Source organism: Macaca mulatta, chromosome 15 (assembly GCF_049350105.2).
Source record: "Macaca mulatta isolate MMU2019108-1 chromosome 15, T2T-MMU8v2.0, whole genome shotgun sequence".
NCBI lineage: Eukaryota > Metazoa > Chordata > Mammalia > Primates > Cercopithecidae > Macaca > Macaca mulatta.
In genome coordinates, this window is record NC_133420.1 from 44,292,646 (window position 1) to 44,306,471 (window position 13,826).

At 45.3% G+C, this 13,826-nt stretch overlaps 1 protein-coding gene across 50 annotated transcripts in view; it reads right to left on the bottom strand.

The window, feature by feature from the left end:
• ZNF618 (zinc finger protein 618) overlaps window positions 1–13,826 on the bottom strand; it is a 170,100-nt gene that overhangs the window by 13,165 nt on the left and 143,109 nt on the right. For 15 of the 50 annotated variants that reach the window (XM_028834956.2, XM_077968279.1, XM_077968297.1 and 12 more), the window contains one exon: window positions 1,036–1,116. In XM_028834956.2, the coding sequence (XP_028690789.1) occupies window positions 1,036–1,116 (81 nt within the window). Of the gene's footprint in view, window positions 1–1,035; window positions 1,120–4,784; window positions 5,025–13,826 lie in introns of all 50 variants that reach the window. The other 35 variants (XM_028834953.2, XM_028834951.2, XM_028834947.2 and 32 more) reach the window with 3 other exon arrangements.

Sequence of the window (13,826 nt, forward strand, 5' to 3'; positions counted from 1 at the left end):
CACCTAATATGTAGTGAATTAAACTTCAACCATGCAAGAAAGTGAGTGGGTGCCTTCCCCTAATGTAACCACAATGTGAGAATTCCTCTCCCCTCCTGCCCTGCCTCTCAGGGTACAGACTAGCTTGCTGTGTTCTGCTCCGACAGAGGCTGCTGGTGACCAGCCAGGGCCCCCGCAGGCTGACCCTGGGTCTGGTGGGAGAGGCCCCTTGGCTGCTGCTCTGGACATTCGAGGGCTTTGTCGCGGTCCTGCACGAGGCAGGCCATCAGGGGGCGCCAGAGACCTCAGTTTAAACCCACTTAAGCAGGTAGGGGCTGGAAGGGAATCTTCGTTCTAATGGCTCCACGGCCAAAATGAGACCAGAACTTGGGGCCTCTGGCTCTCACAGCTCTCTCTCTCTCTCTGTCTCTCATTTTGAGACAGAGTCTTGCTCTGTCACCCAGGCTGGAGTGCAGTGGTGTAATCTTGGCTTACTCTAACCTCTGCCCCCTGGGTTCAAGCGATTCTCCTGCCTCAGCCTCCTGGAGCTGGGATTACAGCTACTGTATTTTTAGTAGAGGTGGGGTTTCACCATGTTGGCCAGGTTGGTCTCTAACTCCTGACCTCAAGTGACCCACCCACCTCGGTCTCCCAAAGTGCTGGGATTACAGGCATGAGCCACGGCGCCCGGTCTCTTAGAGCTCTTTCTACTGTACTTTCTTTGCTTCTCCTGTAAACAAACTGGCTGAGACGTCTACCCTACTAAACATATAGCAGTGGCTCTCTCAGGCCCAACCATCTGGGGTCAGCTGAGTTGATGCCGCAGGCTATGGGGAGGGGTGCTGCTCTCTCCATGGGGGAGACAGAGAGGAGGCACTGCCCATTGATGCCCAAGGCTCAGAGGAATGTCCCTGGAAGAAAGGGCCCCTCCTGCTTCTGCAGTCTCCCTCTAATTCCCTACTACCGGCCTCCTCCCAACAAGATCCATCATGCGCCACAAAGACCCCAGCCCACAGGGTGCTGCCGCACAGGATGGCCGTCAAGGGGCACGCTCACCGCTGGAGTTCTGTGAACTGCTGTTCGTCTCTTCAAAGTGGTTTTGTGCTTTGCCTTCTACTCTCCGACTGAAAGCGCTTTCTGCTGGGTGGGGGACAGGACAGAGAAAGAACACAATGGTGATTGGTCAGCACTAGGTCTCAAGGGAGGGGTAGGGTGGGTGAAGGCCAAGGACTCTGCTGGGCCAACCAGCTCTCATGAGGGCTCCGAGACCCCAAGTCAGACCTCCCCAGGCTCCTCTGAGTGGCCTAGTCCCTTGGCAGGGCCGCAAGAGACCCTCCCCTCCCGGCAGGGCCCAGGAGGCCAAGGCACAGGGTTGGGGGAGGGGTGACATGCCCCAAAACACACAGATGAAATCCAGCTGGAGAGCAGATGGCAAATGGGCCTGAGTCTCCCATCTTTGGCTCCCATAGAGCCACATTTCTGACACCAAGTCATTAGATCTACCGCCCACCACTCCCTGTCAGATTCTGCGGCCACAGCCCCCACCAAAGGGCAGAGATGATGACAGCATGTTTTCCGGTGATTCCAGCTCCATCAGCTAGGTGGTCCCTCGTGACGGGGAGGGCATCCCGGAACAGATGGCGTGACAGGGAGAGCCGGGGCAGCCCCACACCCCCAGAGGCCAAACCCAGGCAAAGTCTGGTTGGTGTTCACCCAGCGGAAGGGATGGGATCCCCCGACTGACTACTGGGGTGTCTCTGCTTACAGGCTGCCATCTACCTGAGTGGCCTGCCCTCTCCCAGCACACTCTCTGGAAACCCTGCAATGCAGAGATAGGGTCCAACCAGGTGGAAAACCATGAGTTTATCCCCCACCCCCACCTGCAGAAGGTATCGAAACAGATGATCCGAGTTGGAAGACAGCCCAGCTTTTCCAAGGCGCTCTTGGCATGAGGGGGATGCCAGATGATCCAAGAGATAAAGACCTCAGGGAAGAAGTCAATTTGGGATGTGCAGCTGACCCAGTCCATTTCTTAAGGAGAAACAACTTGCCCAAAGATATCAAAGGCTCCAAGAAGTCTGCCCGGAAAGAGACCCATTTAGGTTTACTTAACCCAGCCTTCCCCAAACATCAGAGGGGTTCCCACAGAACCCCATTTTTAAAACATTACATTCTGAAATATCTCACAAAATTGGTGACCTTGAGAATGCACTTTGGGAAACAGCACTCTCACCTGGTCCACCCTGCTCCGGAAGAGCAAGTACTTAGTTTGTGGGCGCCAGGGTTGCGGATGGTCACGGGGATGATGGGAAAGGAAGCCAGAGGCAGCGCCTGCAGGCCCTGCCCAATTCCCACCTCCCTCTGACCCCCGTCATCCCACTGTAACAATGTCCCCTGACACAGGCTCCTTCCTGCAGAGGCTGCAGCTAACATTACAAGGACGACCCTCCCTTCAAAATGTGTCTGTGAAATGCCTGGGCTGACAGTCCCAGGGAGCATCTACAAATTGGCACAGAAGGCCCCTCTGTTCTTAGTCTAGGGAAAGTGGGGTGGGGGGCTCTCGTTCGCTGAGTACTTCCTATGTACCAGGCACTGGACCAGATACTTTACATCCATGGTCCCTTTAATTCTCCCAAGAGCCCTGTGAGGGCTGCACTGTCTTTCCCATTTCACAGGTGAAAAAACAGAGGAAAGAGTGAGATTGTCAAGTTCCTAGGGTTGGATGTGCTCCTAACCCTCCCAGATGGCAGAATCAGACTTCACTTTGGGGGCAGGTGCTTCCTTTTGAAAAAGGCCTAGGGTAGAGAAGTGACTGCCTACCCCATCTTCATCCTTGTGTACGTCGGGTGACTGGTACTCATCTATGGAGGACTTCTGACCAGCATGCTGGTAGAACTTACACAATTGAGGTTGCAAACTCTTACACTGCTCAGCTGATAATGCACATTTTGAATGGCTTTCCTTGCCACAAGTACCTCTGGCTGAAAAATCAACGTGCAGTACCGGAGGTGAAATCCCATACAGGGACATGCCCATACACACACGAAGGGCCACTTATTCCAGGACGAGGAGGTCACTGACAGTTTCTTCCTCAACCACACACTATCTTACCTCCCATGCAGGCTCCTGCTCCCAACCGGATGCCCTCGGACCTGCCCAGCTGGTGAATCCAGAGGTGACCCCCACCCACAAGGCTTCCAAGGCACATGAAGGCAGCCTGAGGCCTGTCCCGTAGCTTGCTGAATGCCTACTCAGAGACGGACTGAAGCTGGAGACCGACCACGTACCACACCCTGTGGGCCACCCTCTGCAGAAACCGCGGGCATAAAACCCAGCCACAAAGTGCAAGAGAGAAAGCAAGATTTAAAAGCCATGATTCCATCATTTAGTGGAGCCAATATCTATCACCAATAAGACCGTGATGACCAATCTGCTTCTAACTAATTTATGCTACTGTTGAAAAACACAATGGCTACTGGCTTTTCTCAACACGGTACCTGAAAAACCATGACCTTCAAGGCTGATTGACTACCCTCTTTTTGGGAGATCTAAGCACAATAAACACATCTTCAAAGAATCACACCCTCGCCCAAAATTAGCCTCCTGAACTAAGGAGTTAAGGAAAGCACGGCTTAATCACTCGGCTGGGTTGTCAGTCACCGAATGAACCAAGTGGTTCCTTTACCTGAGTTCTCACCTTGATCATCTATTTATTTAAGAAATGACTTTGGTCTCCTGAGGACAACTGAAGGGCCCACGGTCCCAGAAGCACCACATCATCACTCTGCCCTACAACCCCCAAGTCCCGGCAGGTGGCCCAGGGCTGGTTCCATCCAAGCGGGAATCTAAGAATTCCTGACTGCTGCTCCTCAGCACACAGTGTGTCTGGCCAGTTTTCCTGGAGGAAATAACTTCTCGGAACTTTTTACTGTCTGTTTACCCCTCTGGAGCCAGAGTCCTTTGCAGTGTGAACTGAGGAAATGGTTGGCATCCACTGATTTCGTGCTGGGCTTGTATCTCATGGAGGAGTTTCATGGGTAGTGCCACAGAAGGGGAGCGCAAGAGACCGGAGATCTAGGTCGACCATCCGGCTTATCCTGCTTTGTCGAGAGCAGATCCTTGTTGAAACAAATTTTTTTAAAATTAAGTTTTCTGAAAGGTGGGAAATGCACACTCATGCCAACAGGGTCCAGGCAGGCAACAGAAACAGATGAACTGGGTTGGATGTAAGACAGACAACACTGTGATCACAATGAGAAATAACACCTGCCACATGGCCACATTGTTGGGGAGGCAGTAGAGAGTGGTGGGGATGTGGCGAAGTGGAGAGCATACACTCTATTCAAGGAGGCAGCCAATTGTTGCCCTGTAGAAAAGTGAGTCCAGGACTGCCAGATCTGACTTTTCAACGTCAGGTAAAAATCAAAAGTTTTACGTAAAATTTGATGTTCAAAAGCTGGCAACTAACTCAAAAAATTTTTAAACCTTGTGAAGAATGTCAAATAAAACAGGCCCCTTAGGCCATGATTTGGGAAAAAAAATTCTACTACTTAAAAACAAAAGTTTGCAAACCTCCTTGTACAACCCTCTGATTTAAGGTGAGAAGACTCGGCTCAGAAATGTCAGGTGGCTTGCCATGGTCACAGAGCCAGCCAGAGGCAGAGCGGGACTCAGATTTGTCCCAGATCACTATGGGACTGCCACTCTCACTCTTGCAAGGGAATAACAACCCCAGGCACAGCTGTGGCAGGTGGTGAGAAGGGCAGGGGTGGAGAAAGTGTGGGGGTCACATAGGCCGTTGGTACCTGCGGTTGCCTTGCTTGCCGGAGATCCCGAATTTGGAGTGCGGAACGTCTGGGTTTGGGTGGCTGGAGGGGTGCGGTGTAAGAGGGTGGCGCATCGGACCACGGAGGCCGGAGCTTTTTTCCCCGACTGGTTCGTCTGGGTCTTCGCTGCCACGAAGCGTGGAGATGGGGAGACCTCTGGATGTGAACACTCTGAGCCCGTGTCTGGATCATCTGGTGGCTCCCACCCGGGGGCAGTACCTGAGAGGGTCACGCTCTCAGTCCCCGAGGGCCCTCCCAGCTGGCAGAGTGAGTGGCCTCTGAGGCCACCAGCCCCACAGTCCAGGGTTGGGACTCTCTCTGCCCAACCTCTTCTTATGCCACAGAGAACAAGGATTCTCACTTAACTCAGAGCCAGAGAAAGTCCAGGAGTCTGGAACCTTCTGTTAGCTCATGCTTAGTTATGTGGTGGCCACCAACCAGCCCACTGTGTAGGTCACCCATAACCCTTGACCAGCCCAGTCTCTGGACTGACCAGTTCTTAGGGCATCTGAATTAGTTAACCCAGGTCCAAGTGTATCTTCTGGAATGTTGGTTTCTAAGCTCCCTTTCCATTAAAGGAAGGCTGGCTTGGAAGTTACAATAGGAAACAGACAGGCAGGGATGTGCCGGGGCTGGGGCAAGGCAGAGGGGCCTGATGGTGCCTCCAAGGTTTTAGGGCAAGGGGCTCTGTGGCACCTTGTAGGCACTGAGTGGGAACTGTTGCTCTCAGGGGATGCTGCTCGACCCAACGCCTGACGCTTTAATTGAAGTAAGTGTAGCAGTTCCCGGATGCTATCTGGGGAACCCTGCATCACCATTACCCAGGCCCCCTGTCTCCCTCACCTGAAAATTCTGTAGAAGCTGGAGTCACTGAGAACCAGGGGCTGACTCTCAAGCGGTTTCCACCTCTGGTGGTCTTGGGAGAGCATCAGTCGGCCTCATTCACCCTCCCCTGAACCCTTAGCAGTGGTGGCCAACCCCTGAACCTGGCCACACTTCCACCATAAAAATGAAAGAGGAGGGGGCAGTGGTCTTCTCCTTCAGAGATCATGCAAAATCCACAACTCTCCCTGAGGGGCAGGAAGGGCGCTAGGCAGCAAGAAGAAGGGGGGGCCCTTTGGTACTGACCAGAGGCTCATAGAACCCCCAGGAATTAGTAACACCCGAGGGTACTGTCTTGACTCAGTGCCTGGCCACAGCCCTGACCTGCCTAGAGAAGGACCTGGCTGTTGCCCCCCCTGGCCCAGGCAGGTGGAGGCAGGCCCCATTATCTCCCTGCTCCTAGGACAGCGTCCGTCCTGAGCACTGTTTGCAGAGCTCAAATGAAAGGACCCCCTGGCCCACCACCTCTGCTCATTCCTGGCACAGATGGCGAAGCTCAGGCCCAAAGAAGCAGGATGCAGGGCCTTGCCCAAGGTCACAGAGGAACTGAGTGGCAAAAAGAAAAAGCCACTCTATGGTCCTTCATTTACCATGCTGGTGCGTGGGGTGAGCTGTGAGGACTGGGGCTGCCTGTTCTCTCCCGTGGAGGGTCACCCACTCCTCGCCTACAGTGGTGGCCAGATGCCGGGAGCAGGGGAGCTCTTTAGTCATGCCTCACTTAAACAAGCCCTCATCTGCCCACTCCAGCCCAGAAACAAATCCCAAGGCCTCAGTCTGCAGAAAACACTTTTGTCCCTTGTGACCTGAGCTGCCACTCTCAGGACTCTCTCTTTCTGAATCAGAAACTGACAGGTCGGTCTGGGTGGCAAAGGACACTTGTACACCTTCTCTCCCACTCTCCATCCCTCTTTCTGAGCCGAGGCCCTCGGAGGCCCTTGAGTCCCACCAGGGGACTGCTTGTCTCATAGTTTCCTAATTTTTTTTTTTTTTTTTTTGCCACAGAATGAACCGACACATTCAATGTTGCAATAGGCACCGGGAGTCCATTTCTAATATCTCTGCTGGCTTCCGGTGCAAGGTGGAGTTTGGGGACCACAGCTGGTGATTCACTGTAATGGAACCAGCCCTGAGTCTGGAGTGAGGCAAATCCACCTCTGAAGCCCAGCTCTGTAACCCTCAGCCTCCGCAATCTTGGAGACGACACCTCCCCTGTCTTGGCCTTTGTTTTCCCCCCTCGACTCCACCAACACTGGGATGATCCTCTCTGCCTAATCAGCCTCACACGGACTTTGTGGGAATCCAAGAAAGTCTCAGAAGCATCCTGAATGATAAACTGCTCTTCAAATGTAAGCAGCTATTACTGGTATTTTTCAGAGATTAAAAAAACTCCAAGGCCCAAAGGCTTATTCTGGCCACAGACATAATAAGTTTGTTGATGGCAACACACAAAGTTACTGCTGAGATGAGACAGGGCTCGAGTCTGCCGGCTGTGCAAGGATGTCTTTGGCACAAGGCCGTGCACTCCTCCGCTCTCCATGGCAGTGACCCACACAGGAACAGAGTTTCTGAGCAACAGCCTAATCAAGCTGCTTTCCCTTTGAGACCTCAGGCTCCATCCCTGCAGAATGACTCTAGGAGCCCCTCTGGATCAGCCCGCTACAGAGTCTACAATTCCTGCTGTAAAGATCCTGGCGTTCTGAGGGAGAGAGCCCCCTTTTTTTCCCTGTGGCAGGGAGCTCAGGAATATGCATAAAGCACATAGTATCATAGGCCTGAGGGTATCACCTGTGTGCTCCGATCACCCTGCTTGAGACCCGCTCCCCTCTCCAGCTTCCTCGCAGGTCACTGAGCTTCTTGCCTTCTCCTATCCTACAATATCCTTTCTCTTTCAAGCTCATAGCCTTTGTGCATGCTATTCCCTCTGCCTCGAACATTCTTCCCTCCAACTTTTGACTGTTGGTCCTACATACTATACTTAAAGATCTCTTCCTTAGGGAGTCTGCCTCCTGAAACCTCCCAACCTGGGACCATTTATTTGTCAGTCCCCTCCTGTCTTCCCTTCCAAGGACCGATCACCATCAATAATGACACACAGTATGACTTGTGATCAATGGCTCTCTCCCCATTAGCGTGTATGCTCCAAGAGAGCAGGAAATCTACCAGCCTTGCCTGCCATGCACAGGGTGTCTGGCATGCTCCCTGATACACAGTGCTCAAGAGACATTGTGGAATCCGTGTATCAATGCATGAGTGGCCAGAAAATTTAAAGTCAGAACTGCCAAAGAAGAGCACATCGAAGATGGGATCCCAATGAGGGCACATAATGGGGCCATGAAGCTATCTGACATGTTATCCTCCCAGGTCCCAAGGGTATGAGGCAGATGGGGCTACTAAGGCTCAGAGAGGTATGGCTGTCAATTCTGGGTCACAGGGTGGGTTGGGCTGGGCCAGGATCAATGTCCCAGGCTCCTGACTCATTCTACTTAACAGTGTGCTCCCTCTGTTGACCTCACAGGGAACACCGTCATGCTGGAATTCCTACCTGAGCTCTTCCTGAGAAAGAATGAAAGAGTCTCAGACAGACTGGCTGACTTCCCCTGTAGGAAACACGCATGCGATATCTACACACAAGAGGTATCTAAAAAATAACAGAGCACTGTGGTCTCCTTTCCAGAAAGCTGAACATTTAACTGGGCCAAAAAAATTTAGAGAATGCAAGGAGCAAAATAATTTAGAGAATGCAAGGATTCAAGAAAAGCAACCACACAATCAAGGGATGGAGAGACCAGGGGGTTTCCCTGAAACTTCCACGAGGTACAGGAGGATGAAACTGCATTGGAGGCGAATGGAATCATGTGCTCAAAGGCTGGAGGTGGAGATGAATGGGAGATGAGACTCAAGAGGAGTCAACCAGGGAACCCCTCCTTGTGGATCTTCATCTTAGAAAGAGAACTGGAGAACTCACACTTCTGGCCATGATGGAGTAACTGGAACAAGCCTAGCCTCCTGCAATATTCAACTATAAAGTTGGACAAAGGTGGTGCAGAACTGTGATTCAGGACAGAAAACATGATGTGAGCCCCATGGTCACTCTGGCTCTCTGCCTGGGGAGCTCCTCTGGACCAGGGCAGAGAAAGGTGGAGCCCAAACATCTCAGTGAATGAAAGAGACAGTGATCTGAGTTCAGGGCTTTTGAGGTGGCTAGAATTTGCACGGCAAATTAACAAAGAAGAGAGAATTGTGCAACAAAAAAGAACTCCAGAAATGTGCAGATGGGCCCCCTTGAAATCTGGCTGAGTACCAAACTATATTTGTGCAGAGTAAGTCTCTGCAAAGCCTAGCAAAAAATAGCTAATAGGGGGTGGGGGTGGGGGTGGGGGGCTGATTAAGTAAGTGAAGATTCAAAAGTCACACAAGAGTAGGAGATATTTTGGAGTTTCCCCCCGCCAGAGAGGAGAGACCTTGCTCAATACTTCAGGCATTCAGCTAAGAAATGGCCAGAAAGGCCACGCCTTAGAAGAGCTGCTCTAACTCCAGAATAAGAACTATTCTAGACCTGCCCTAACACAGCTTAAAAACCAGCTTTTGAAGTATTGAGTTGATTTGTAATTAACCACCTGCCAGAACAAAACCCTTTTCAAAGGAAGACAAAATCAAGTCAACAACACAGCATTCCCAGGATGCAGCATGGAAGAAACAATTATTTTCCAGGCAACACAGGAAAATGTGACTAGTAATCAAGAGAAAAACCAGTTAACAGAAACAACAGAAATGACAGGGAAGATGAAAAATAATGAAGAGAAATAAAAATTATAAAAAGAAGCCAAATGAAACTTAGTTGAAAAATATGATAGCTGAAATAAAAAGTTCACTTAATAGATTTTTCTAATAAAGCAGGTTAGACACCACAGAAGAGAAGATCAGTGAACTTGAAGATGGGGCAATAGAATCTATTCAAACTGAAGCACAGAGGGAAAACAAGGCTGAAAAAATAAACAGAGCTTCAGCTGATCTGTAAACATTATTGATTATGAAACATCTATGTAATTAAAGTCTCAACAAGAGAGAAAAGAGAGATTAGGAAAGAAAAATATTCGAAGAAATACTGGCTGAGAATGTTCCAAATTTGGTGAAAAATGTACATTCATGATCCAAGAAGCTCAATGAATCTCAAACAGGATAAACACAAATAATGAAACTGCTAAAAATTAGTAACCCCAGAAATACTTAAAAGCATCCAGAGAAAAAAGATACACTAAATATAGATGAATAACAATCAGAATGATCTCTGACTTTTCATCAGAAACAACTTAAGCTAGAAGACAAAGGAATGATATTTTTAAACATAAAAAAAATTATCAGTCTAGAATTCTATATCCAGAAAAAACTTCAAAAAAAGATGTGAAATAAAAACATCTTCAGTTGAGAGAATCTTTCACTAATAGACCTACAATATAAGAAATGTTAAAGGAAGTTCTTCAAGAATTAAAGAAAATGATAATAGATGGAATTCAGATGTACACAAAGGAAAGAAAAGCAAAGGAAATGGAAAATATGTAAGTAAATATAAAAGGCATTTTCTAATTTCTCAGTTACTTTAACAAATTACTATTAAAGCTAAAAGAGTAATTGTTAGGTTTATAACACATGTAGGCATAAATGTCTGATAAAAATAGCACAAAGAACAGGAGGGCAGTAAATGGGAAGTATACCATTGTAAGGCTTTTATATCATATGTAATGTGTTATGATATAAATTCATGGTGCTCTGTAACATATTAAACATGTATATTATAAATCATAGAGAAACCACTAAAGAAAAAGAGTTATGGCTAGAAAGCCAAGAGGTATTTTAAATAAAATACTTGATTAATACTAAAGAAGGCACGAAAATAAGAAAAAAATGAACAAGAACAAATGGGACAAATAGAAAAAATACAAGATAGTAAACTTAAATCTAACCATATTAATATAGTATATTAAATGTAAATGAATTAAACATTTCAATTAAAAGGCAGGGATTACCAGGCTGGATAAAGAAAGGCATAAGAACCAACTATATACACATACTTCAAATACAAAGATAAAGGTAGATTAAAAAATGATGAAAAGAGATATACTAATACTAGAGATACGCAAATACTAATCCTAAGCAAGCTGTCATGTCTTACAGCAACCAACAAAGGAAATTTCAGGACAACAGGCATTACCAGAGATATAGAATGGCATTGCACTACTTTATAAAGGGTCAGTTCATCAAGGCATAATGATGCTAACTGTGTGTACCTAATAACAAAGGTTCAAATTACATAAATCGAAGACTGACAAACCTAAAAGGGGAAACAGACAAATTCACCATTGGAATTGAGAATTTTGATGCTTCTCTGTCAGAACTTGGTAAGACAAACTAATTTTAAAAAAATTGGGAAAGAGTATAGAGATGTGAACAATATTATCAACCAACTTAGGCTAACTGACACTACGAGATACATCTTTTTTTTTTTTTGTCAAGTGGACATGAAACACACAGCAGAAGAGACCATAAGGTAGGTCATAAAACTTATCTCAATAAATTTTGAAGATTGGAAAATGCAGAATATGTTCTCTGACCACAATGGAATTAAGTTAGAAGTCAATAACAACAAAAAATCTGGGTAATTCCCAAATATTTGGAAATGGAATATATTTCTAAATAATCCTTCCTACAAAGAAAATTTCAGGCTCGATGGCTTAACTGTTGAATTGTATAGAATACGTATGTAAAATAATACCAATTCTATATAAACTCTTCAGAAAATTGAAGAGGAGGGAGTACTCTTCCCAATTCTATGAGGCCAGCATTACTCTGAATACTCAACGAGACAAGAACATTACAAGAAAAGAAAATTGTACTGCTGGTTGGAAAGTAAAATGGCACAACTACTTTGGAAACCAATTTGGCTGTTGTTAAAAGTTAAACAACCATCTATCATATGATCCAGCCATTCCATTCTTAGGTATTTACCCAAGAGAAATAAATCATTTGTCCTTACAAAGGCTTGTACACGAATGTTCATAATTGCCTTATTTATATTAGCTCCAGAACAGAAATACTCTAAATATCCACCCATAAGTGAACAAAGTGATTGTAGCATGTGTATCTGGAAATGGAATACTACTCATCATCAATTAAAAGAGAATGAACTACCGATACATGTAAGCATAGATGAATCTCAAAATAATTACGCAGAGTGAAAGAAGCCAGACCTCTCTCCTCAAAAATACATACTTAGATACTGCAAGATTCCATACATGTAAAATTCTAGGAAATGCAAACTAATTTACAGTAATAGGAAGCAGATTAGTGTTTGCCTCGGGATGGGGAAGTGGTAAGCAAATTACAAAAGGGCATGAGAAAACGGTTGGGGGTGATGGGTATGTTAATTAGATTGTGGTGACCGTCTCATGGGTGCATGCATAGGTCAAAACTTCTCAAACTGTACACTTTAAATAACAGGCACTTTATTGTATGACAACATACTTCAATCAACTTTTTTTTTTAAATTTCACCAGAAATATTCATTTTCTTAATTATGACCTTCGTTAACACACCACTGATTAAATATGGGGCATTCTGCTAATCCTAGGACTGTAGTTCCCTGCCCTTGAGGAGACAGTTTTGGGAATGATATCAAAAGCAAGTAAAATCCTGAGGAATTTTAGATAGAAGTGAGAGGAAAACATGTTTCTGAAAACACATTAGTGTATAAACTAACCTTGGATCTTTAAGTAATTTAGATGCCTATGCAAGAACTTGATTGTGGGGTTATTCCACAATGTACACATATGAAATAATCAAGTTATACACCTTAAATATATCCTATCAAAAAAAAAACCAGAAGCTTCAAAGAAGGAAGTCATTTTATCTGGCAAAGAATAATCATCCCCAGGTTATAACTTTCTTCAGTTCATTTTACAGTTTGACTTTCTGATATGCTTAATGTGTTTTAATAAAGTATAGGAATGGTGAATTTTTTTAAGTCTACGTAATTCACCAGTACTAACAAAAGAGAATATAAGAATCCATAGAATCACCTCAAAAGATGGAGGAAAAAAACATGCAACATCAATTTATAAGAAAAACTTTTAATAAACTATAAACCAGAGGTAACTAGATCAACTGATAAAGGGCATCTATAAAAACCTACTTTAGCTAACACAATGCTTAACAATGAAAAACTGAACTCTGTGATTGGGAACATGGCAAAAATATTCACTGATTTCTTCTATTCAACATTGTACTGGACTGACCTAATCAGAACAGTGAGGAAGAAAAAAAATAAAAAGAATACAGATTGGAAGGAAAGAAATAAAGCTGTCTTTATTTGTGGACGACATCAATATGTAAAAGAAAATCCTAAGAAATCTACAAAAAATCTATTAGAACTAATAAGTAAATTTAGCAAATTTGCAATATACAAATTCAATACATATTGATTTTTTAATATGCAATAGCAACAGACAATTGGAAAATTAAATTTAAAAGTCACAGTAGTGTCACAAACCATAAAACACTTGGAGATACGGAATGAAATACGTGCAAGACTTCTCTGAAAAGTACAAACTGCTGCTGAGAGAAACTAAACAAGCCCTAAATACTTGGGGAAATATACCATGTTCATGGATTGGGAGATCCAATATTATTGTAATGATGGTTCTCCCCAAATCGATCTATAGATTCAATATAATCCCAAACAAACTCCAAGTTGCATTTTTTTGGTAGAAATTAGAGAAGACTCTAACATGAATATGGAAGAATAAAGTTCCTAGAATAGCCAAATAGTCTTAAAAAATAACAACGTTGAAAAATTAAGAGTAGCTGATTTGAGACTTACTAGAAAGCTTTCAGTAAGTAAGATAATGTGGAATAGGCATAAAGATAAACAGACCAACGGAAGAGAAAAATACTTACACTTATACATTCAAATAACTTTCCACAAAAGTACCAGTGCAAAGGAATATGAAAAGATAATCCATTCAACACACGGTGTTGCAATAACCAGGTATCTGTATGGAATAAAATGAATCTCAACTCATACCACGCATCATTTGAAAAATTAACTTGGAATATATCACAAACATAAATGAAAAAGCTAAAATT